We start from the raw sequence: 25,104 nt of genomic DNA, 5'->3' as shown, positions 1-25,104 counted from the left end.
AAATTTTTACTTTATATTTTTTATTTTTCTATCACATTAAAAATAATTATTATTTAAATTATAATTATTTTTAAATTAAATTAACTAATAAAAAATATAACTATATTTATACAAATTCGTGGAATATACGAGTATATTTTTCAGTGTATTAATAAAACTTGGTTTTTACAAGTTTGCATATATCTTTTTAATATACAAAGTTGGTCGTTAATAAATCGAAAAAAAGCTTAGAAGTGCAATCCGCGAGAACAGGTGAAGAACCCAAGAAAATATAACCAATAAACCGAACCCAAAATACTCGCTCCTGTGTTGTCAACGGCAGAGGACCAACGGGTTTGGACGCTGGCGAAGACTGAGAAAATAAAACACGAACGAGAAATGTCGCTGGTCGATTACGCTCCTTCTTCAGACGACGACGTTCCGGAACCCGCTGAAGAAGAACGCAAGGAAGAGGAAGAACCCCAACTTCCCCAATGCGATTCACTGCCATTGCAACCTCCTCCTCCTCCTCGTGCCCAGTATTTCACTTTCCCTTTTCTTCTTTCAGAAAGTTATTTGTGTGTGTGTTTCAGTTCAAAATTTGTTTCGTAGGTTAATAGGTTTTTCTTATTGGGTGATTTGTTTTACTTTTGCTGTGAGATATAATGGCAATTTTTCTTTATTCATTAACAATTATTTTTTTAATTTCTGTGCAAAACTTTAAACGTCAAACAAAAAGGAAAGAAAAGAATAGTTGTTAATGTTGGGGCATTGATTAATTCTTGTTCTATGTTTAGTCTATACAGTGGCCATTGATACAGAGTTGTCTATCACTGTCAGAATGATGTGTAGCACTTGAAAGCAAAACATTTGTGAAAAATAGTTTCCCAGTGTTAGGACCTGGAGGAATGAATATAAGGGAAATAAGCCAAAGTAGTTAGAAAGGTAATAGAATTAGGTAGTCAGGTAAAGAATCGGTTTAATGGTTAGCTTAACTCATTGGAGAGGTAATTCAGAATTATTAGTATAGGAAAGCACAGCAATAGCTTAATTGTGAAAGGACCAACCCTTGACCTTGTTAATGTGGGTATTCAACACAGCCTAGGAGAAGAAAATGATTGGTTTCTTAGACCTGCAACTTATCCAAACTAAAAGTTCAATGTTCAAACTTTGAATATACAGCTAATTGGTTATGGCAAACTTTCTGATTTCATCCAGTTTAAACAAAGGTGGGGTTTGGGGGTTGATCCTTGCTAAAATTTTGCTATTAGAAATACAATTTAGGAAATAGATGAGGTTGATAACATATAAGAAATTTTAAATGGTATATTCATGGCTTGTGGTTTGGTAGCACACAAAAACATGTAGTTCAGGCAATAGAATTCCTCATGCATTTCTGATAGGATGAGACCCAGGCCCATTATTACAAGAGTCTGTAAGAGATGGGTTAGAAAGGAAGCACAGAATAATAATATTCTCATTAGTTAGTTATTGGATGGTTGTATTCTGTTTGTTTGTTAGTTGAGAATAAATAGGAGAGAATGAGAGGGGAGAGAATTAATTGTTGGGTGAGACCTTGAGGTCAACTTCTGATCCGCTAATAGTAGTCAATATGGGGAATAGCGGGCTCGATCACGGAGTAGTGGAGCGGCTCCCTGCTGCGATTTTGGGGTGTCATGTTGTGGCTGTTGTGCTGCGATTTGCGGTCATGAAAGGTGAAAATTGCGGCTGTGAAAGGTTGGTATAACAAACAGGGGCAAAAGGACAAGTTTGCTTCCTTTCTGAAAGTTGGAATACTTTTTAAGGGGGGCAGTCTTGGGATTTTGCCCTCCTTTTACATTGCGATGCTTCGTGCTTCTCTTTTGTCTTTGCCAGTCGGGATGGAATCCCATCTCCATCTCTCGTTCTTTTGCTTTGTACTCCATCTCCAATGTCACTTCCTTGTGTGAGTCACCATTTCTCACCATGTTTTGTTCTTCTTCATCTCCGGTGAAACCCAACTTATTTCTAAGATAACCAAAGACATTTTTCTGTTGTCTTCTTCATCTTTGGAAAAACCCAAGCTATTTCCAACAAGATATAGATGTTCTCCGATGATAGTGAGATGTTTCTTGACAAGACCATCTGCGTTGAGAGCTTTTTCCAGTGAATGACCACTCTTTGATCTATTTTTCTTCTCTATTTTGATTGTCTTCCGGCTATTCAAGATTGACTACTATGGAGCCACTCAAACAATCAGAGAAGTACACATTCTTGTACCTTCTCTCAGGCAAGTTTGCTTATGGAGAGAGCCTTTTACTGCTGATTTATTTTATGTTGTATACTCTTTTCACCATTCTTTCAGTGGAAAGTTTATGACCATCACAATGCAGTAACTATTTGTTAGAAAATATATATATCATCTTTCTTGATTTGTTTCCTTACCTAATTAAGTTGTTAGCCTTATTATTTGAGAGTTTGGGCTTGTACTAGTACTACTAGTGCTTTACCTAATTAGTAGTATAAATAGGAGTTTTAGGTTAAGTTATTGTATTGTATTTTATACATCAATTATATTTTCTTGTATTTTTAGATATTCTCTCTTCTCCTTTTTTTCCCAACCCAAACCTAATGTTCTTTACTCAACTGGTAAGAACACGATAGATTCAAACATGTATATACTAGGAGAAAGAAGACTAGTCGGAAAAATAAAAGTGTAAATAACCAATTCTGTTAATAATGGACAGCTGGCTCTGTTAGTAAATAAATAAGAGCACAAATTGGTAGTTTTCAGTTTTTCCGGTTGGAATAGAATAGGCCGGTCTGGAGAGTGAGGTCTCTCGAATCACCTCAGGTTATTGGATTTTGTAACCATTCTTCCTATTCCTAATCTGTACAACATTGGTGTAGCATTGGGGATTAGGTTCAGCAATAAAGAACAGTCTTTCATATTCAGTTTAAACATTGGGTTCTATCAATTGGTATCAAAGCACCAATCCTGGTGCAGAATGACGATCTTGGGGGAAATTGATGCATGGGATATGTTGCTGATAGAGGATGAGGAATCAGGGGGGACAGAGACAGTGATGGGGGTAGAATGGGAAGGAGAGGAAGAAAAAAGGGCTGAGAAAACATTGCAGATGTCTATTTTAACTATGGCTGGGCTGACAGCTAGAAATTCTTGGAAGGTATGGGAGAGGAGAAGGTGATAATCTTGATAGATTGTGGAGCTTGCCTCAACTTCATATTCCCTGAGTTAATGAAAAGATGCAATCTAGTCAAAGAAGAGACTCTTCCCTACGTGGTGGGGATGGACACAAAGTGAAATGTCAAGGGGTGTGTAAAGGGTTTATATTGGAGTTGCAAGGATTAAAAATTAATCAAGATTTCTTCCTGTTTGAACTAGGAGGAGCAGATTTAGTTTTGGGGCTGGAATTGTTGGCTAGTCTAAGAGAAGTTCGAGCTGATTTTGGCAAGTTAACTTTGACCATTGAGAGGGGACAGCAGTAACAGATTCTAGTAGGAGATCCAACCTTGTCCAGAACCAAAACTTCAATGAAGATGATGATGCAAGAATTAAAAGGAAGAGGAGAAGGGTATTTGGTGAAATTAGTAGAAACTAAACCTTCAGCAGAAACAGTGGCAATCCCTTCATTCATTGAGGAAGTGTTGCAGCACTATGATGAGTTATTTCAGGATCCAGAGGGCTTACCTCCTAGCAGAAACCATGGTCATGCTATATATTTGAAGGAAGAAGCATCTATACCAAACATTAGGCCATACCGATACCCTCATTATAAAAAAAATGAGATAGAGAAGCTGGTACAGGAGATGTTGAAAGCAGGGATTATAAGGCCTAACATTAGCCCATATTCTAGCCCTATTATTCTAGTGAAAAAAAGAAGATGGAGGATGGAGATTTTGTGTAGATTATAGGGCTCTGAATAAGGTCAAAATCCCCAATAAATTTCCAATCCCTGTTATAGAAGAATTATTTGATGAATTGGAAGAGCTACATTATTTTCCAAACTAGATTTGAAATCTGGTTATCATCAGATTCTAATGAAAAAAGATGTAAAGAAGACCGCTTTCCGAACACACGAAGGCCATTACGAATTCTTAGTGAGGCCGTTCGGTTTAACAAATGCACCATCCACTTTTCAAGCTCTCACAAATGAGGTACTTCAACCCTTCCTTCGAAAGTATGTGTTGGTTATTTTCGATGATATATTAGTATACAGCCCCACTGTTGAGCTGCACTTGTCCCATTTGAAAGAGGTATTGAGGGTGTTACAAGAACACAAATTAAAGGTGAACAAGAAGAAATGTACATTTGGGCAGCCAAGTTTAGAATATCTTGGCCATATTATTTCAGAGAAAGGTGTCTCGGCAAATTCGAAAAAAGTGGAAGCAATGTGGCTTTGGCCCATTCCTAAAGATCTCAAAAGGTTACGGGGATTTTTGGGTTTAATGGGTTATTACTGCTGATCTGTGCGTGGTTATGGAAAAATCGCTCAACCTTTGACTCAGCTATTGAAGAAGGATGGGTTCAAGTGGAGCAAAGAAGCACAAATGGCTTTTGAGGAGTTGAAGACAGCAATAACCCAGCTACCTATTCTGGAAGTCCCTGATTTTGGGAAACCCTTTGTTGTGGAGACCGATGTTTCGAGTAAAGGTTTAGGAGCTGTCCTGTTACAAGAAGGTAAACCTTTAGCCTTTTGGAGTCAAGCACTATCAGAGAGAGGGCAGAATAAGTCAGTTTATGAAAGGGAATTGATGGCAGTGGTGCAGAAATGGCGGCACTACTTAATGGGCAATTGCTTTACCATTGTTACTAATCAGAAAAGTCTTAAATTCCTTACTGAACAAAGATTACTGACAGAGGAACAATTTAAATGGGTTTCTAAATTAATTGGATATGGCTTTGAGATTAAATATACGCCTGCGAAAGAAAACTCTGTTGCAGATGCACTTTCCAGGAAACCCCTGTTTTCAACAATGACAGTATTGCAATTTGATGAATGGAGGCTTGGGATAAAGAAGTTCAGAAAGATGCTAGCTTACAAGCAATAATGCAGAAGTTGCTAGTTGATCCCAATACAACTGTTGGGTACACCATGAGAGGCGGCAAATTATACAAGGGAAAACTGGTTCTACCTAAACAGTTTTCAAGGATTCCAGCTATCATGAATGAACTCCACAGTTCACCAACCGGGGGACATTCAGGTTATTTCAGAACCTTCAAAAGGGTGGTTGATGTGTTATATTGGGAGGGAATGCAGAAAGATATCAAAGAATTTGTGATGCAGTGTGAAATTTGTCAAAGAAATAAACATGAGACCCTCTCCCCTGCAGGATTATTGCAGCCACTGCCTATCCCAATGCAGGTTTGGTAAAGATACCATCATGGTGGTTGTGGATAGGCTTACTAAATATGCCCATTTTATGGCACTCAGTCATCCATTCACAGCAGTAGAGGTAGCTCAAACTTTTGTGAAAGAAGTGATAAAGCTACACGGGTTTCCTTCCACCATAGTCTCTGACAGGGATCAAATATTTTTGAGTGCTTTTTGGAAAGAATTATTTAAACAAGCTGGCACTAAACTGAACTTCAGCACTGCTTACCATCCTCAATCTGATGGTCAAATAGAGGTGTAAAACGCTGTTTAGAGACATATTTACGTTGCATGATAGGGTCTAAACCCAAACATTGGCCTGAGTGGTTGAGCTGGGCAGAATTTTGGTTCAACACCAATTACAGTGCTTCCACCAAGATGACCCCTTTCAAAGCCTTGTATGGCCAAGACCCTCCTCTTTTGATAAAAGGGACTACTATTCCATCTAAAATTGAGCAGGTCAACCAGTTACAAGAGCAAAGAGATGAGATTTTGAAGGAATTGCAGAATAACTTGTGTATAGCTCAAAATCAAAATAGATTGCAGGCAAATAAACATAGACGTAATGTTGTTTATCAAGTGGGGGATTGGGTATTCTTGAAATTACAACCTTATCGAACAGAGATCTTTAGCTAAAAGGCCTAATGCTAAGTTGAGTCCCAGATTTTATGGGCCTTATCAGATCATGGAGAAAATTGGGCAGGTAGCTTACAGACTAAAGCTCCTAGAAAACAGTCATACACCCGGTTTTTCATGTATCACTCCTTAAAAAGGCCATTCATCCGACTACAATAGCACAGCCTCTACCCCCTATGTTGTTTGCAGAGTATGAATTGGAAGTAAGTCTTGACCAGCTGCTGGAGACCCGCCAAACTGTGGCAGGTGAAACAGAAGTCCTTATCAAGTGGAAGCAGCTGCCAGATCATGAGAATAGATGGGAATCAGCTAGCTCTATTCAAGACGCTTTCCCTGACTTTCACCTTGAGGACAAGGTGGCTCTTTTAGGGAGGGGGTATTGATAGATTCAAACATGTATATACTAGGAGAAAGAAGACTAGTCAGAAAAATAAAAGTGTAAATAACCAATTCTGTTAATAATGGACAGCTGGCTCTGTTAGTAAATAAATAAGAGCACAGATAGTTAGTTTTCAGTTTTTCTGGTTGGAATAGAATAGGCTGGTCTGGAGAGTGAGGTCTCTTGAATCACCTCAGGTTATTGGATTTTGTAACCATTCTTCCTATTCCTAATCTGTACCACATTGGTGTAGCATTGGGGATTAGGTTCAGCAATAAAGAACAGTCTTTCATATTCAGTTTAAACATTGGATTCTATCAGAACAGTCTTGCAGCCTAGCCTAGAAAATAATGCTTTGTTTTTTAGAGCTGCAACAGAGAGTGGCTAACTTGTTCAGATTATATCCAAATTTTAGCCAAGGTTGAGTAGGGTTGCTTATCGTGCTATATATTTCTATTACAAAATCAATGTAGGAAATAGGTAGTATGATAATATATTGAACTTATTTTTCACTGCATTTAAATGAATCTTTGTAATTTGCAGTTGTGATTCTTGTGAAGCACATACAAACTTAGTTGATTCATTTAGAAGTGTGCATGAGCTCTCTCTGAAGCAAGGTTGTAAAATATTGTCAGAAAGCAATGTTATGAATACGGGAATATAATGTTAGTAACAGACCCCCAGTTAAGAATGTTTATGTTAGAAAAGAGCAAAGAAAAGGAAGTGGGCTACGACCCAAGGATTAGAATAGCCAGTTAATATTTGTGGCAGTTGTAAATAACTGAATTTGTTGCATGTAATAATAGGATGTTAATAAATAGGAAAGGGAGGCGGGGAAAGTAGGATAGGGAAAAATATAATTGGAACTTGGTGGGAGAGATTCAAGCTCTCAGATTCCTGAAGCGTATAGTGGAGAACATTCATCTTGTTTTCTCAGAAATTTTCAATTGATTCAGTTTCTTACAACTGGCATCAAAGCGTTCGATTCTGGGAAATTGTTCATGGTTCATACAAGGATGGAGCCCAGATTAGACAGTCTGGAGAGGGGTTTCGAGAATCTTTTGAAGAGACTCGATGAAGGGGCACAAGAAACGATGAAAAGATTTGAGAAGATTATAGAGATTGTTAATCGGAACCTGCAGCAGAAGGGGAATCCTTCAGGATAAAGTGGCAGCGGCGTTGGCGGAAATCTTGGAGAAGGAGCGAGAACTTAGAGTGGATCAGTTGAGAATAGGTGGAGGAGATTGGAGATTCCGCTTTTCTCAGGAGATGATGCCTATGGGCAGGTGAGCCGTGTGGAGAGGTATTTCAATTTGAAAGGCGTTTCGAAGCAAGAAAGGTTACAAAGGGTGATGGTAGCAATGGAAGGGAGAGCTTTGACATGGTTTCAGTGGTGGGAATTCTGTATGGTGAATCAAACGTGGGAAGATTTTCGAACCGCTGTTATAAGGAGATTTCAACCTTCAATGGCGCAGAATCCATATGAATTGTTGTTAAGTCTCAAGCAAACTGAGTCGGTGGAAGAATATAGGGAGAAATTCAAGTTATATGCTGGGCCTTTAAAAGGAACCGACCCGGAATATTTGAAGGGGATCTTTTTGAACGGATTGAAAGAAGTGATAAGAGCAGAACTAAAGTTACATCAATTAGGCTCTCTGCCCGAATTGATGGATTATGCCCAAAGGATCGATGAAAAGAATAGGTTACTGAGCAAGGGAGTTTCGTGGAATAGTAAGGGAGGGAGTTTATCTAAAAATTATCCTTCATCACGAACAGTGACGTGGGAGACTGGAGCCAACAACCCAGCGCAATCAGATAACATAGGGGCCATTTCCACAACAGCATCCAACAGCTTTAAGACAACTGGGTCATACAGAGGAAGAGGGTTCAAGAAATTAATGGATGCTGAATTTCAAGAAAAGTCAAGAAAAGGATTGTGTTTTCAATGTGATGAGAAGTTCAGGCCTGGGCATGTGTGTAAAAGTAAGCATCTGCAGGTGTTAATTTTGAATGAAGGGTACCTTGAAGAAGAAGAAGAAGAAAAGGAAAGAGGGGGAAGTGATTTTCAATATGAGGAGGAGCTGGAGCGTAAGACATTACAACTTTCCATGTATAGCATCATAGGATTAACTTCCAAGAAGTCCATTAAAATGTGGGGTGATATAGGTGGAGAAAAAGTGACAGTATTGGTGGATTGTGGAGCATCCCACAATTTTATATTGTCTACCTTGGTAAGGGAAAAACAACTCCCCGTAACTGAAACAAAAACTTACACAGTCGAGGTTGGAGATGGAAGAAAGATCAAATGTGCAGGGGTTTGTCATCAATTGATACTTCACATTCAAAAACTGAAAATTCAGCAGGATTTTTTCATATTTGAATTAGGAGGTGTGGATATAGTGTTGGGAATGGAATGGTTAGCCGAATTGGGAGAAATTAGAGCCAATTCCAAGGACCTCACTTTGAAATTGCCCACAAGTAAAGGAACCATGGTGTTGAAGGGGGAAACAGCTTTGTCCATAACTGAAGCTTCTTTTCGAGCAATAGTTAAGGCTCTACAAGATAAGGGCCAAGGAATTTTTTCTTAGAATATAAGGAGTTGCTTAAAGAAATTGATGATATGGACACCATTCCATAGGAAATTCAGAAGATTTTGGACAACTATAAGGGAGTATTCAAGGAACCTCAAGGCTTACCACCAAACAGGAGACAAGATCACGCTATTGTGTTGAAGGAGGGGACTGATATTCCTAATTTGCTGCCCTACAGGTATTCGCATTATCAAAAGACTTAGAAAAATTAGTAAATGATATGTTGATTTTAGGGGTTATAAGGCCAAGTGTGAGTCCCTATTCCAGCCCAATTATCCTCGTTAAAAAGAAGGATGAAGGGTGGCGGTTTTGTGTTGATTATAGGGCCTTAAACAAAATTACAGTCCCGGATAAATTTCCATAATTGATGAGTTGCTAGATGAGTTGGGTGGAGCTATTATTTTTTCTAAGTTGGATCTTAAATCTGGATATCATCAAATCAGGATGAAGGCTGAGGACATCCATAAAATTGCTTTCAGGACACATGAAGGGCACTATGAGTTTGTGGTAACGCCCTTTGGCTTAACTAATGCTTCTTCAACCTTCCAATCACTAATGAATGAGGTACTATGACCATTCTTGAGGAAATTTGTCTTGGTATTTTTTGACGATATATTAATCTACAATAAGGGAGGGGAAGACCATGAAAAACACCTTCGTGCTGTTTTGCAACTGTTGGAAGAACATAAACTGTTTGCTAATATAAAAAAATAGAGTTTTGGCCAGAGACAAATAGAGTATTTGGGCCACGTTATTTCAGCTCAAGGAATGGCAGCAGACCCTAAAAAGCTGGAAGTCATGATGTCTTGGTCAACCCCTAAGGATGTGAAGGCATTAAGGGGTTTTTTGGGGCTCACAGGGTATTATAGGAGGTTTGTGAGGAACTATGGCAGCATTGCCAAACCACTGACACAACTGTTGAAGAAAGATAGTTTCCATTGGAGTAAGGAGGCTCAAGAAGCTTTTGAGACGTTAAAGGCAGCCATGGCAGAACTACCAATACTTACAGTACCAGATTTTTCGAAAACTTTCATTGTAGAGACAGATGCGTCTAGTAAAGGATTGGGAGCAGTTCTGCTTCAAGAAGGCAGACCAGTGGCTTTTCTCAGTCAGAAATTGTCAGAAAGGGCCCAAATGAAATCAGTTTATGAAAGAGAATTGATGGCAATAGTCATGGCAGTACAAAAATGGAGACATTATTTGATGGGAAGGCACTTTGTCAGTCAAACAGATCAGAGGAGCCTCCAATTTCTGACTGACCAGCGCCTGTTGAATGATGAGCAGCTTAAGTGGGCTTCTAAATTGATTGGTTTTGATTTTGAAATAAAATATAAACCAGGGTGCGAGAATGGGGTAGCAGATGCATTGTCTAGGAAAATGATATATGCAGCCATCTCAGTTGTCCAATTTCAGGAATTAGAGAAGTGGGTTGATGAGGTACATTCTGATCCCAAGTTAAAAAAAATTACCCAAGATCTTCTACAGTACCCAAATACACACCTAGGGTTCTCTTTACAGAATGACAAGTTGTTGTATCACAGGAAGTTAGTTTTGCCAAGGGGTTTTCCGCAAATTCCTATGTTACTTTCTGAATTTCACAACTCTGCAATGGGAGGTCATTCAGGTTTTTTCAGAACTTATAAAAGAATATCAGCCTTTGTGTTTTGGGAAGGGATGAGAAGGGATATTCAACAATATGTGGCAGCTTGTGAAGCTTGTCAAAGGAATAAATACCAGACTTTGACATCGGCAGGTCTCTTGCAACCCCTACCGATTCCCACAGAGGTTTGGTCAGATGTATCTATGGATTTTATTGAGGGTCTCCCCAAGGCTCAAGGTAAGGATAGCATACTAGTGGTAGTTGATAGACTACCATTGTGCCATCCTTTTACTGCTCGTGATGTAGCTGAAATTTTCCTTAAGGACATAGTCAAGTTACATGGATTTCCAGCTACCATTGTTTTAGATAGGTACAAAATTTTCCTTAGCAAGTTTTGGACCGAGTTATTCAGGTTAGCAGGAACGAAGCTCAAATTCAGTTCGGCATATCACCCACAGTCGGATGAACAAACTGAGATTGTGAACAAGTGTTTGGAAACCTACTTAAGATGCTTAACAAGAAGCAAACCTAAGCAGTGGCCTAAATGGTTAAGTTGGGCAGAATTCTGGTTCAACACCAACTATAATTCGACTAAACTCACATCATTCAAGGCCTTATATGGACGAGACCCACCGCTCCTTCTCAAGGGTACCCCAATACCATCGGCAGTAGAGGAAGTGAACAGATTGACACGAGAGGGATGTTATTCTACATGATTTAAAGGCTAACCTCTTAAAGGCACAGGATCATATGAAGAAGTTTGCTGATAAACATAGACGAGAGACCCATTTTGAAGTTGGAGATTTGGTTTATCTTAGGCTACAGCTGTATAGATTGAAGTCCCTTGCAAAGAAAGTAAATGAGAAATTAAGTCCGCGTTTTTATGGGCCCTATCAAGTGATTAAAAGGGTGGGACAAGTTGCTTATCAGTTGCAGTTGCCCCCTGAAAGCCGTATACACCCAGTTTTTCATGTTTCTCTCCTCAAGAAAGCCATTGGGGGGCCACTATCACACCTCAACCTCTACCCCTCATACTATCAGAGAATTTCGAATTACAAGTTGAGCCTATGGAAGTCGTGGCAATACGCAACAATCATTCAAGCAATGTTGAAGTACTGTTGAAATGGAAGGATCTTCCAGATTTTGAAGCCACTTGGGAACCTTTCGATATTATCCAGGAACAGTTTCCACAATTTCACCTTGAGGACAAGGTGAAACTTTTGGAGGGGAGTATTGTTAGTAACAGATCCCCAGTTAAGAATGTTTATGTTAGAAAAGAGCAAAAAAAAGGAAGTGGGCTACAACCCAAGGATTAGAATAGCTAGTTAATATTTGTGGCAGTTGTAAATAACTGAATTTGTTGCATGTAATAATAGGATGTTAATAAATAGGAAAGGGAAGCGGGGAAAGTAGGATAGGGAAAAATATAATTGGAACTTGGTGGGAGAGATTCAAGCTCTCGGATTCCTGAAGCGTATAGTGGAGAACATTCATCTTGTTTTCTCAGAAATTTTCAATTGATTCAGTTTCTTATATATAACTAGTGTTTTTCTGTTTTTTATTCCTTTTTCTATCCTTTGGATATGTATTTTCTTGGTTCACTTATTTTCCCATTAGAATAATGTGTAGATTTTGCTTTTGCATTTTTTGTAGCTTATATTCATGATAGATTATGACATCATTTGATTCCTGTGACTGATCCACCTACTGGCAAAAGACTTGGTTGTTGTTGTTTGTACTATGGACATCTTTAGAGAGTCATAGCATTTCTTGCTGAATCATTTTGCAAGTTTCATACCCTTGACAAGATTGTGCAATTTTCATAGAAGGAAGAGGGAAAAGACAGCTATGTGGTAGGTGTTATATAAAGAGGCTTTGGTGTCTAGCTGATTAGAGAGTAATGCTATAATTCATTGTGGTTTGTGTTTATTGAGCTTATCTAAGAAATAATTATCAAGCAAACTCTCTTTTGCTGTACTTCTATGGTTTCTTCTAGGGTCTGTCTTTGATGGATATTCAGAGAGAGCAGAGAGCCTAAGATCCCTTATCTTCTCATATGTTTTAATTTATTTATTTTACCTTTTTCCATTCTTTTTGATAAAAACTGGTATCTTTATTCTTAATACAAGAAGAAACTCCCAACATTATTATAGAATAAAACACACACTCAGCAGTTCTTCGAGGGACTGCACCTCCTAAGCCAAAGCCCCTAACTCTCTCACAATTGACAAGCTGACCTCTCTCTCTTCCTCCCTCTTATTTAAAGAGGCAATATGCCTTATTTCTTATACAATCTCAACCATCACAAATTAATAACTAATTAAGGCTGTTTAGATGTCCCACATTAGTTAGGAATAGAGCTAGAATATTCCTTGTAAGGGCTAGAATATTCCTCCTCTTATGAGTTAGCTTTTGGGAGTGAGTTAAGTTCAAGTTTCTTAATATGGTACCAGAGTTTATCCAGTTTGAATATTGAGCTGTCCACAAATGTCCAGTCATGTTGGGCCGCCTGTGCAAATGTCCAGTCTTGGGTATGAGGAGTATGTATTAAGATGTCCTACATTAGTTAAAAATAGAGTCAGAATAATTCTTATAAGGGATAGGGTAGTACTCCTTCTATGAGCTAACTTTTGAGAATGAGTTAGGACTAAGTTTCTTGACAAAGGCTAACTAACCAACTAATATATTATAACTAACTACTAATATGCCCCTCAGTAACATCATAGCTAACTACTAATGAGGGTTACCTATAAAAAGAAAGTTTTGGTAATAAAAAAGACATTTCAATCTAGGAACATATAAACATTCAAGTGGTAATTTCATCAAAAAATGGTTGCTCATTAACCTCTTCTTTAAATCTTCAATCAGTGGAGTGGTTTCTTGTTCCTGAGCTGGAAATGTTTTTTCATAGAACTCCTATTTATCTCAATTTCCTTTTCCATTTCTTATTCTTAGCTCTTACCCATGTTTCCCCTCTAATTGATGTTTCATTCTCTTATAAAAAAAATGGAATGTATACTCTCTTCATGATTTTTGTGTAACATACAAGACAACCATAAGGGTTACCATAACTCGAAACTGCATCAGTGAGCTAGATCACAAAAAACCTCAGGTTTTCCCTGAAAAATACATAAGAAAGAAAAGACCTGAATAGAAATGCAAATTTATATAAACTACAGTAACATTTCACCTTTCTTGATCAACATTGTTTTCTAGTGTTAGAACTGTGGCAGAGGAACATATGGTTGATATCAATAAGAGACCTTAAGTGTGGAAGATTTATTTTAGGAGGAAGGGTAGCAAAGAGTCAGCTGCTAAAGATAAAGATAAGGCTTAGCTAATGTTAGTTTGTTAATATTGCAATCATATTCTATAAATAGAGAGTTAGTTTCTTTGATTGAGGCATCTTTGATTCTGTTAATTGTTTTGGGGAGAATTTCATTCTCTGTTATGGGGGATTCTTTTGTAATCCTAATTGCTGCTAAAGATAAAGATAAGGCTTAGCTAATGTTAGTTTGTTAATATTGCTATCATATTCTATAAATAGAGTTAGTTTCTTTGATTGAGGTATCTTTGATTCTGTTAATTGTTTTGGGGAGAATTTCATTCTCTGTTCAGGAGCTGTTAGCTATGGGGGATTCTTTTGTAATCCTAATTCATTCTAGTGATCAATAAAACCATCATTTTCTTCTATCCTTTCCTTGATTTTATCTCTGAACCCTGACATCTAGTCTCACTATTTATGAACTACTAACTTGTAGGACTAAATCTGGATCTTCATCTGACCAGCAGCCAGAAAGTAAACCACATTCATCACCACCTGCAGTGGAGAATCTTCCTGATGCTTCACTTCTTTTGAATGCACCCACTGTCTCATCTAATCTTCTGAGTTCTAGTGACCACTCCGCTAGAGTTGCTGCAGCTCTAGCTGAAAATGCTTCACGTAAGAGAGACTCAAATGGAATGGCCTCTTCAACTGTTCGTAGTAAAGTTCCTAGAGCAAACTTGCCTCATTCAAGGAATGTTCCAGAAACTGCTGGTAATGTGCTAATTCCACCTCAGATCAGTGGAAGGTTGGTAGTTTTGTAACTTGTATTGACATATAGCTGTCTGCTTATTGATTTATTTGTGCAATTACTGCTAACTTCAAACTTGAGTTTCTTTGTTTTAAAAATTTTATCTCATGATTAGTAGATATTGAATTGATGAATGGTGATGTGAGGTGAATGTTCACAAGTTATGCACTTAGATTGAGTTTGAAATGAGCATCCCTGCTTTCTTTTTACAATTTAGATATTGATTTTGTCTATGTCATGCTGGTTTTTTGTTTTCTGTTGCTCTGTAATTGTATGCTTTGTTATTTTAGTTTTGTTGAAACCATATGCAAATTTTGTGCATGTCATTCTTTATTAGTACTATTCTTTTGATAAGAAAGTGAAATCCTCCTTAAGTAAAGAAAAGAAATGCAAAAGAAAATAATACTAAAACACACATTAGGTCAGTAGAGTTCTCCAATTCCCTTGCACATCAGACCCCCTGCAGAAAGCATGACCCAAAACCTACGGTGAAAGAGGAAAACTAGTTGATACTAAGAAGATAAGAAGGTGAAGATGTCTGGTCAAAGGCTAACATACACTCTGTCCAAATACACTATGTGCTAGCAAAATGGCACAGCTCCACCACTCCCCACTCATTTCTTCTCTCCAGTAATATTGAAAATAGGTGAATAGAAAAAAACCTGGGGTAGATCCTTCGATTACCAAAATGTTCAGCTAGTTATCCCACAACTGCCAACACAATGGAAAAGTTATGGGTGGCAGTTTCCAAACCTCGTAGCACATGATGCTAAAATATGTGTGGCCTATTTCCCTAACTGGGAATGTGCATATTAGGTTGAACTTTATAAAGGGCATGACGTGGCTTGAAAAACTATTTTAAATAGGTTAGAAACTTGTCTTTATTGGGAATAAACTTATATGTAGGCCAGCACAAGCTTAAGCTTTTAAATATGCTAACAAGTAAGTATATTATATTAAAACATCATAGTAAAAAATTAATAAAATAATAATAATAATTATGATATTATTATTATTGTTGTAATTTGATTTTTTTTTTTTTTATTATTGTGTCTACTTAAATAGGCTAGCCTATTAAAGACTTTTTGAATTGCCTAAAGCCTAACATTTTAAAGTAAACAGGTTTTTAACAGACATTTGAATGGCTACCCTATTTTGTCTGAATCTCTCATTCAGTTCTAATTTTATTTGATTTTTGATGTTTTCTTATTTAAAAGTGTTAAATATAAATATGTTATTTAGGAACATAGTATATGTGTAATTATAGTAATTAGATAGCCATATATTTGTTCTTGATTATGTAGCTATGTTTGTGATTATCCTTGTTAGTATAAATACACAGCCCGTGGTGTAGTTGAACCACTCGGAATTCATCACATGCCTACTCATTTTCTCTCATCTTAACAAAAAGTATTGAGTTAGAGGCTTAAACTTGTTTATTTCCTTGACATATATACTTTTTTATTGTCTATGTTAGAGACCAACGTGCATTAGCAAGATAGTGGACCTGGCCCAAAACAGTGGGTAGTTTATGTGAGAGAGAAAAAGTGAGGCACGGATATGCCAAAAGAGAGAGAATCGTTTGTTATATGGGGGAATGATTTGTTTAGAGGGGTATCTTTTGCAGTTAGCCAATTTGTAAGAATGGAGAGCCTCTAAGGTTCTTCAACGGAGCCAGGCTCTGAGGGTAGGGAGAGAGTCTCTCCTTGCATTTCTTCTTGTTTCAGTAATTAAATACAATCTCCCCATTTTTTTCTTCTTTCATTTGCTGCTGCTGTTCTGTGTTTTATATTCTGATTTTTAACAATGGTCCGACCTGCCGGATACTAATACGCCGGGAAATGACAAACAACAAGAAAGGGGGAAATTCGAAGAAAGGAGGATCAGCGACATCGGTAAACATGGATGACCGAGTGGAGGAGGTAGAGCGTGAATTAGCTCTGGTGCGTGAGGCGGTGGAAACTTTAAAAACCAATTTGGGCCTAGAGACAGGGGAGTGAAGCATCTGTCATATCAACAAGTCTTAGAGAGGCGCCAAAAAGGCTTGTGTTTCAAATGTGGGGGCCCGTATCATTCTATGCACCAATGTCCTGATAAACAATTGAAGGTTATGATGATAGATGATGAGGATGAAAGTGACGGAGGCGTGGATGAGTCACCAAACTCTGAAGCTGAAAACGTGTTTGACGGAGAGTGCAATACTCTTTGCTTGCAAAGTCTAGAAGAGGGCAAACGGGAGAATCCAAAAACCTTGAAGATTGCAGGTTCAATTCATGAAATTCCTCTGTGCATGCTGGTGGATAGTGGGGCAACTCACAATTTCATCTCTAAAAAGCTTGTTGACGCTATGGGATGGAAAGTAGAAAAGACCCAAGACCTGTAAATCCTAATGGGTGATGGACATAAAGTAGTCACGCAAGGGGTATGTCAGAATCTGCCGATGCAGGTCGAGAATGAGGTATATCTAATTGATGCCTATCTTTTTGATTTATCCGATATAGACATAGTATTGGGCGTGTCTTGGTTAGCATCACTTGGAGAGATGTCAGTGGATTGGCTCAAACAGAGCATTCGTTTTAATAGAGATGGTCGCGAGGTGTTGTTGCTGGGAGCGAAGCAACGTGAAAGATCCCCATTTTCCCTTGAGACCTTGGTACAAATGGTGGAAGAAAAATCAGAAACGGGAGAAGAGTTACCTGATAACTTACAGAGGGAGTTGGAGCCCTTGCTTGGAAGATTCAAGGTAGTCTTTCAAGAACCAAAGGGCCTGCCTCTCAAGAGGTCCAACGCTCATGCAATCACTTTACTGCCAGGACAAGGGCTGGTAAATGTTCGTCCATATCGTGACCCACACCACCAGAAGGATGAAATTGAGAAACAAGTGCGTGAAATGCTAGAAAATGGGTAGATAAGGAGAAGCAACAGCCCCTATTCAAGCCCGGTAATTTTGGTAAGGAAGAAAGACACTTCATGGAGAATGTGTGTGGACTATAGAGCTCTGAACAAAGTCACAGTGCCCGACAAATTCCCCATTCCAGTGATAGAAGAACTCCTTGATGAGTTGAGTGGAGCTACCTTCTTTTCAAAGTTAGATCTAAAATCCGGATATCACCAAGTCAGAATGCGCGAAGAAGATATTTCAAGGACCGCATTCCGCACAGGCGAGGGCTATTATGAATATTTGGTGATGGCTTTCGAATTAATGAATGTGCCATCAACTTTTCAGGCTTTGATGAATGACATCTTCCGTGAGTTCATGAGGAGGTTTGTGCTTGTATTTTTCGATGATATTTTAGTATATAGCACGGGCTGGGAGGATCATGTGCAGCATTTGACAAAGGTACTGGAAGTTCTGGAAAAACAGCAACTCTTTGCCAACAAGAAGTGCCAATTCGCACAGAGGAAGGTGGAGTATCTGGGGCATCTGATTTCCGAGGAAGGAGTGTCAGTGGATCCTTCGAAAGTGGAAAGTGTTGTAAAATGGCCAATTCCTACAAATGTGAAGGGTGTCAGGGGCTTCTTGGGATTGACAGGATATTATCGAAAATTTATTAAAAATTACGGGCTGATAGCTAAGCCTCTCACAGAGCTTACGAGGAAAGACAAATTTCACTGGACAGATAGAGCACAATCTGCTTTTGATGAGTTGAAACAAAGATTAACTACAGTTCCTGTATTGGCACTTCCGAAATTCACTGAAGAATTTGTAGTAGAGTGTGATGCATCGGGATTGGGTGTTGGGGCCATTTTAATGCAGAATAAACGTCCTGTGGCTTATTACAGCAAGGCTCTAAGTGAGATGAATTTGGCCAAGTCTACGTATGAAAAGGAGTTGATGGCTTTGGTACTCGCCATTCAACATTGGGAGGCATTTCACAGTTCGTACTGACCATCGAAGCTTGAAACAACTTTTACAGCAAAAAGTGTTGACAAGGAATCAACAAAACTGGGTGGCAAAGCTCCTAGGGTACAATTTTGATATACAGTACAAGCCTGGGGCGCAGAATAAAGGAGCCGATGCTTTATCACGTCTTGCAGAAGAGGGGCAATTGTTTTCCTTAGTCTATTATCCTTTTTGGATGGACATTCAGGCAGTAGTAGCAGAAGTTCACAATGATCAGAAATTGCAGAAAATCGTATCTGATTTGCAGCAAGGTACAGTGATTCCTGCTGGATTTTCGTACAGAAATGGAATTTTGTTGTTTGAGGATCGATTGGTGGTATCTGATACCTCTCCGTGGATTGAAAAATTAATGAAGGAGTACCATGAAACACCTCAAGGAGGTCATTCGGGGTATTTTCGAACTTACAGGAGATTGGCTGAAAATTTGTATTGGAAAGGTATGAAAGGGTCAATATAGAAATTTGTCCGTGGCTGTGATGTGTGTCAAAGGCAGAAGTACTTGACTTCTTCCCCCGGGGGTCTTCTCCAACCCCTTCCTATACCGGATAGAGTATGGGAGGACATATCAATGGACTTCATCATTGGTTTACCACGATCCAAGGGGTATGAGGCAGTATTTGTAGTGGTGGATCGTTTCTAAGTATAGCCACTTTATCTCGTTGAAGCATCCATACACAGCGCGGTCGTTAGTTGAAATTTTCACCAAGGAAGTGGTGCGTTTACATTGAGTGCCAAGCTCAATTGTGAGTGATCGTGATCCAGTATTTATGAGCAACTTTTGGAAGGAATTCTTTCGTTTGCAAGGGACTAAGCTTCAAATGAGCACTGCGTATCATCCGGAAACGGATGGCCAAACGGAGGTCAATAATAGGTGCTTGAAAACGTATCTTCGTTGCTTTATAGCGGAACAACCAAAAGGGTGGATGAATTGGCTGTCCTGGGCTGAATATTGGTTCAACACAACATTCAATGGGTCAATTAAAATGACCCCTTTTGAAGCTGTTTACGGGCGCAAACCACCTACTCTCATTCATAGCATTAAGGGAGAGATTCGTGTTGAGGCGGTGCAAAGAGATTTGAAAGATCGAGATGAAGCATTGAAGCAATTAAAGACTCATTTAGTCAGAGCCCAAAATAGGATGAAGGCAATTGCTGATGGCAAAAGAACTGAGAGGAGCTTTGCTGTTGGGGAGTGGGTATTTTTGAAGCTTCGCCCACATCGACAACAGTCGGTAATGAAGCTTCGCCCACATCAAAATTCTGGAGCGTGTAGGGGCTGTGGCCTATCGTCTGAAGCTACCTGAAAATGCGAAGATACATCCGGTGTTTCACGTGTCTTTACTGAAGTAGGCCATTGGTAGTTATCAAGCACAACCGGAATTACCTGCAGATTTGGCAGCAGATGGGTCTGAACCATTAGAACCGGAATGTCATTTAGATTCAAGGAAGGTTGTGAAGCATGGGGAACAGATTGTGCAGTGCCTAATACAGTGGAAGGGAAAATCAAGCGAGGAGGCCACTTGGGAAGATGAATCTCAGATCCGTAGTCAATTTCCTGAATTCTGTCTTGAGGACAAGACATTTTTTGAGGAAGGTGGAATTGTTAGAGACCAACGTGCATTTGGGCCTAATGAGTTGCTAGTGCAAGATAGTGGACCTGGCCCAAAACAGTGGGTAGTTTATGTGAGAAAGAAAAAGAGAGGCATGGGATATGTGGGTGGAAAAGAGGGTGAGCTGGCTAGTTAGTTATGCCAAAAGAAAGAGAATCGTTTGTTATATGGGGGAATGATTTGTTTAGAGGGGTATCTTTCGCAGTTAGCCAATTTGTAAGAATGGAGAGCCTCTAAGGTTCTTCAACGGAGCCAGGCTCTGAGGGTAGAGAGAGAGTCTCTCCTTGCATTTCTTCTTGTTTCAGTAATTAAATACAATCTCCCCATTTTTTTCTTCTTTCATTTGCTGCTGCTGTTCTGTGTTTTCTATTCTGAATTTTAACAGTCTAAACCTCTATATTTCAGCTTTCCTTGATATTCCACCTCTGTTTTTCCTCACACCGTTTTTTCCTTCTTAGTTTTGTATCACATTCTGCAGGATTTTTTTTAATATATTTTTGTTTGTGTGTGTGTGTATATATATATATATATTCTTAATAACTGCCATGCTTCCGCCATAGACTGCCATGGCATCTGCCATAATTTTATGGCAGTTTTTTGGCTGTCTGCCATGACCCACCATCCGCTATTTATAACATTGTATCTATCGTGAGGTTTCTCCTAGCTACATTCACATGAATGAGGGGAAAATGCTCGAGATTGGTGTGGCTGTTCTTGCACTCGAAGTTTTGGAGATTTGACATGTAGTGGATTGGCGGTGTCCACACGAGTTAAGAGTCTTTTTACCTTAGTTTCTTTCTAAATCTTAGTTGAGTGGCTGAAATGTGTGGGAATGTAGGAACTTAGTCTCATTTTGGAGCATTAGGCTGAGGAAAGTGTAGCACATTTTGGTTGGTGTTTTGGGACGTAGCCACATGAAATCATGCATGTGCATGGGAGTGGAGTTCACATGCTTTGGGTACTACCTTGGGGATGTGGAAATTGGAATCTAGGTGCCAAAGGTATTAGAGTTTTGATTGCCATCAAACTCAAATTTTAAATTGGCATTTTCAAGCATGGAATGTTTCGTCGTGGTTAAGTGATTTGTCAAACCACTGATCACCTTTGAGAACATTCCAATTGTTGGAATAATCCTAAGAAGGCTGTTAGTAGTAGGCCCAAACCCCCAATTAGAGAAGTCTATGTAAGGAGGACCAAAAGAATGATAGAAGCTCAATTAGTTGAGGATAATTGTAAATGACAGAATAAACAGAAAAGTTAGAGAGAAAGGGGGGTTGTTTTGTCAGACAAAAGTAATTCGAGTGAGAGAGACCAGGTTCTTGAAGTCCTGGAGATGTTCTAGTGTGGGTAATTCTGCCCCGACAGAGAATATTCAATAAAGAAAAGTTTACCCTTCTGTCTCTTTCTTCAAGAACTGAACCAGTTCCTTACAACTGGTATCAAATGTAGTGTTTTGCAACTTTCAGAGAGGAAATCAGAGTGGAATTTTTGTTGAAAAATGTGATTCTCCTTTTATTTTGCTAAACTCGTGGAATTGGATATAAACTCGCATGGATTTGTATTTCTGAATGTCTCCCACACTCAAGACAATTGGCTGAATCTCGTGTAACCATTTCATAGAAGTTCATTGATATCATCCTTTTGGAGTTTATCCAAGTGTACCTAAACCGAGTTTACATATGATTTGAGACTATTTCCTTACATAGGTTCATAAGCTCTTGGTTTAGGAGTTAAAACACAAGTTTAACAACCAAGCTCTAGGACAATGCTCACTTTGTTCCAACGTACTCCTAATTTCCTTGATGATTTTCATCATTGTACTTAGTAAATTGAAAAAATCAGTATGGATTGTTCTGATGAGTAATATATTGCACTCACATATTGTTGGAGACCGAAGGCCAAAAGGCCAAAATGCTCGCCCCAAAGCCCCTGCTGGTTTATTCACAATGGCATAAAGGGAAGGGTGACAATAATGCTGCAGGCAAGTTAGTCAGGAAAGGTGTTATTTTCTTCCCTCCTTTCTGATTTCATTAAGCTTTTGCAAGCTTGGGCTAGGTGAGATCCTCCATATCTGGAAGCCTCTGGGTTCTTACTTTTATTTCTGTTTACGGTATAATCAATAATACTGTCTAGGGTACCTTTTTGTGGAGAGTTGAGTACCTTGCTCTAAGGTAGGATGCTTTAGAAATATTGTTTTTTTTTTTTTTTTCTTGTTTTTATTTTATTGTTTTATTCCATTAGAAATATTTTTTATCTGCAGTTGCTGGATGTTCCAGAAGGATCTGATGTCTAGGGATACTCGTTAAATACTTTGCCATGCCCTTTCCCAAGTCCTAATCTTTTCTTTTACTGTTCTCTTTTAGGCGATACTAATGCTAAAGCTGAGATGCAGTTTGTCAGTTCTCCATGTTGTCATTCCTGAAATGTGTTTTCACTTCAAAATGTATATTGGATATTCATGGATTTCTGATTGTTATTTTCAGGAAAAATGTTGTTACAGAAGACATAAGCAAGCTATTTGTCAAAAAGCACCCGTAACATTCATCTTGTTAGAAGCTCGCATATCGTAGACAATGATGGGGGGAAGAAACTTAAACCTAAAGATGCACTTCAACTACTCGAAAGTGCTTACTTTTGTAGAATGTGTGCTTGTTTACCTTTGAGTTTGTCTATATCCTTAGCTTTGTTCGTGTAGCTGCTTATGTTACATTGTCAATTTCCAGCTTAGCCAAATATAGAAAAAAGGAGCAGAAACCCTTGAGAGATGATTTGTTTCACGGCCTATTTGTTAGATTTAGGATTCTTGAGAATACTGTGAATCGTATTTTTCATGCTTTGGTTAAAGGTTTTATAAATATTTTAAGGCTTGCAACATTGCTAATACTAAATTTTGACTATAAGAGATTTTCAAATTTTCCAATTTTTAATATTTTGGGGGAGGGGGTGATTAGTGCCCAAAGCTAGTGAACTGTATAATTTCAGAAGATTCGGGTGATTGACAAGAGAAACTAGTACAAACTTCCATTCAAATAAGTTATTTGTCTTTCAATTATCTTACAAATTTCCTTTTGTTGAACTGTAATGATATTTTATATATAGCAAATTTATTATTTTAAAATTGAACATGATTCGTTTGTTTTTTCAAAGAACATGATTTTTATTTTGGTTAACACAGAATTATATTAAATCAATCAACCTTCAATTGTATATATAAATTGTAAGCATTAATCATAAAATAGTATTTTTAAGAGAATACTTTTAAAAAAGTGTTTTAGGGATTAGGTTGTTTTACCAAGTAGTTTTTCTTTTATTATGTATTTACTTTTTAATTAAACATCTATGTATAAATTGTGAATATTAATGTTTAAACAATAATTTTTGAGGGAATTGGTTTTTTTTTTATCTTGTCAAGTAATATTTTATATTATGTATTTTTTTTTTAAATTAATGTTAATTTATTTTATTTAATATATTTTATAGAATATTTTTATTAATAATATAATATTTATTCTTTTAAACCCATGAAATTTATTAAAATTTAGAAACATTTATATAATATCTTTTAAAAGTTTGTTAATTTAATGATATATATATTTATATATTTATATTTATATATTAATATTATAAGCAGTGCATGAAAAAAAAAAAAAAAAAACTACTAAGATAAATAATATGTTCCGACAGCTAAGGTGGATCAACGATCTCACACCTAGAAGGCGGAAAAAAAAATAAAAATTGTTGACGTTATCTATTATACCTAACTCCTGAGCAGTTAAAGCTGAACGAACGTACGGCAATAGTCCAGCGTACATACAACCATCTTTAATATAGTTGGTAATACATTTGTAACACCTTTTTTATTAGTTTAAATTTATTAAAAATTATAAAAAATTAAAATTAAAATTTTAATAAATTTTAGCTAATAATAAAGAGTATATTAGAAAAGGTATGTTAATAAATATATTACTAATATTCCTTTAAATAGAATGATTAATGATTTTTTAATGTAACTACAAATCTTATGATACCGTAAAAAAATATATACAAGTTATTATGAATATCACTGAAAAGAAAATATTGAAAATCTTGTATAGAGTTATGTTAACTTGAGTTTGGTTATAAAGATGTTTAATTTATATTTAGCTGGAATATTACTGTAAGGTAACTTAAAATTGATTAGGATTTAATTTGCTTTGGGATATTTCACTGTCAGCTTATAAATACTCATTCGGGACCATTATGTAAGAAATTTTTACCAAAATATTATAAAAAAAAATTAAAAATACCCAAATAAACCCTCACACACTTTATTTACCAATTTAGACTCAATTACTGTTGACAATTTCGGCAATTGAATATAAGTCAGAATTCGGTTTTCTGAGAACTCAGGAAACCGAATTCTGAATTGTATTTTGTAAATTTTTTTTAATTTTCAAATTTTATTTTGTATTTTTATATAATAAAATAAATATTATTATTTTAATTATATTTATATTTTATTAAAATAAATATTTATGATATATTATTGAAATAAATATTTATAAATATTTTATTAATTATATATAATAAAATAAGTTTTATTATTTAAATTATGTTTATATTTTTATATTATGTGAAATTGAATAAAAATAATAATAATATTTATTTTACATGTTTATTAAAATTTATTTTACATATTTATGATAAAAAATATTTTTTTTGTTTTTATTATATTATTTAATAAAATTTTGATTTTTTTAAATGATATTAATATTATATTGTGAAATTTTATTTTTGGTAATTTAATATTATATTTTTAAAAAAATAAAAATTACAATAAAAGTTGAGAAATTTTTATATTTTTATAAAATAAAAATTATAATAATAATTTATTTAATTTCATATTTTTTATAAAATAAATAAAAGTATTAAACAATGATAGACTTTTTTTTTTTAATATACTAATTTTTTTTAT

General features: G+C 36.9%; 1 protein-coding gene across 2 annotated transcripts; it reads left to right on the top strand.

Moving 5' to 3' along the window:
* Positions 1-237: 237 nt before the first annotated feature.
* Positions 238-23,264, top strand: LOC113865598. Of its 2 annotated transcripts, none has more exons than XM_027500281.1 (3): positions 238-518; positions 14,322-14,633; positions 22,634-23,264. In XM_027500281.1, the coding sequence occupies exons 1-3, from the start codon at positions 379-381 to the stop codon at positions 22,686-22,688; spliced, it is 507 nt and encodes a 168-aa protein (XP_027356082.1). In that variant the 5' UTR covers positions 238-378; the 3' UTR covers positions 22,689-23,264. The 2 variants fall into 2 exon arrangements, with proteins under 2 accessions (XP_027356082.1, XP_027356083.1); XM_027500282.1 differs by having other exon boundaries at positions 307-518; positions 14,322-14,599; positions 22,634-23,195.
* Positions 23,265-25,104: the final 1,840 nt, after the last annotated feature.

Source organism: Abrus precatorius, unplaced genomic scaffold (genome assembly GCF_003935025.1).
Source record: "Abrus precatorius isolate BTA unplaced genomic scaffold, Abrus_2018 Scaffold4, whole genome shotgun sequence".
NCBI lineage: Eukaryota > Viridiplantae > Streptophyta > Magnoliopsida > Fabales > Fabaceae > Abrus > Abrus precatorius.
This window is presented reverse-complemented; position numbering and strand designations above follow the sequence as displayed.

Coding starts and splice junctions, on each gene's coding strand:
- LOC113865598 (XM_027500281.1), top strand. CDS start 379: ATGTCGCTGGTCGATTACGCTCCTTCTTCAGACGACGACGTTCCGGAA. Junction 519..14,321: donor CCTCCTCCTCCTCGTGCCCA/GTATTTCACTTT, acceptor ACTAACTTGTAG/GACTAAATCTGGATCTTCAT. Junction 14,634..22,633: donor CCACCTCAGATCAGTGGAAG/GTTGGTAGTTTT, acceptor TGTTATTTTCAG/GAAAAATGTTGTTACAGAAG.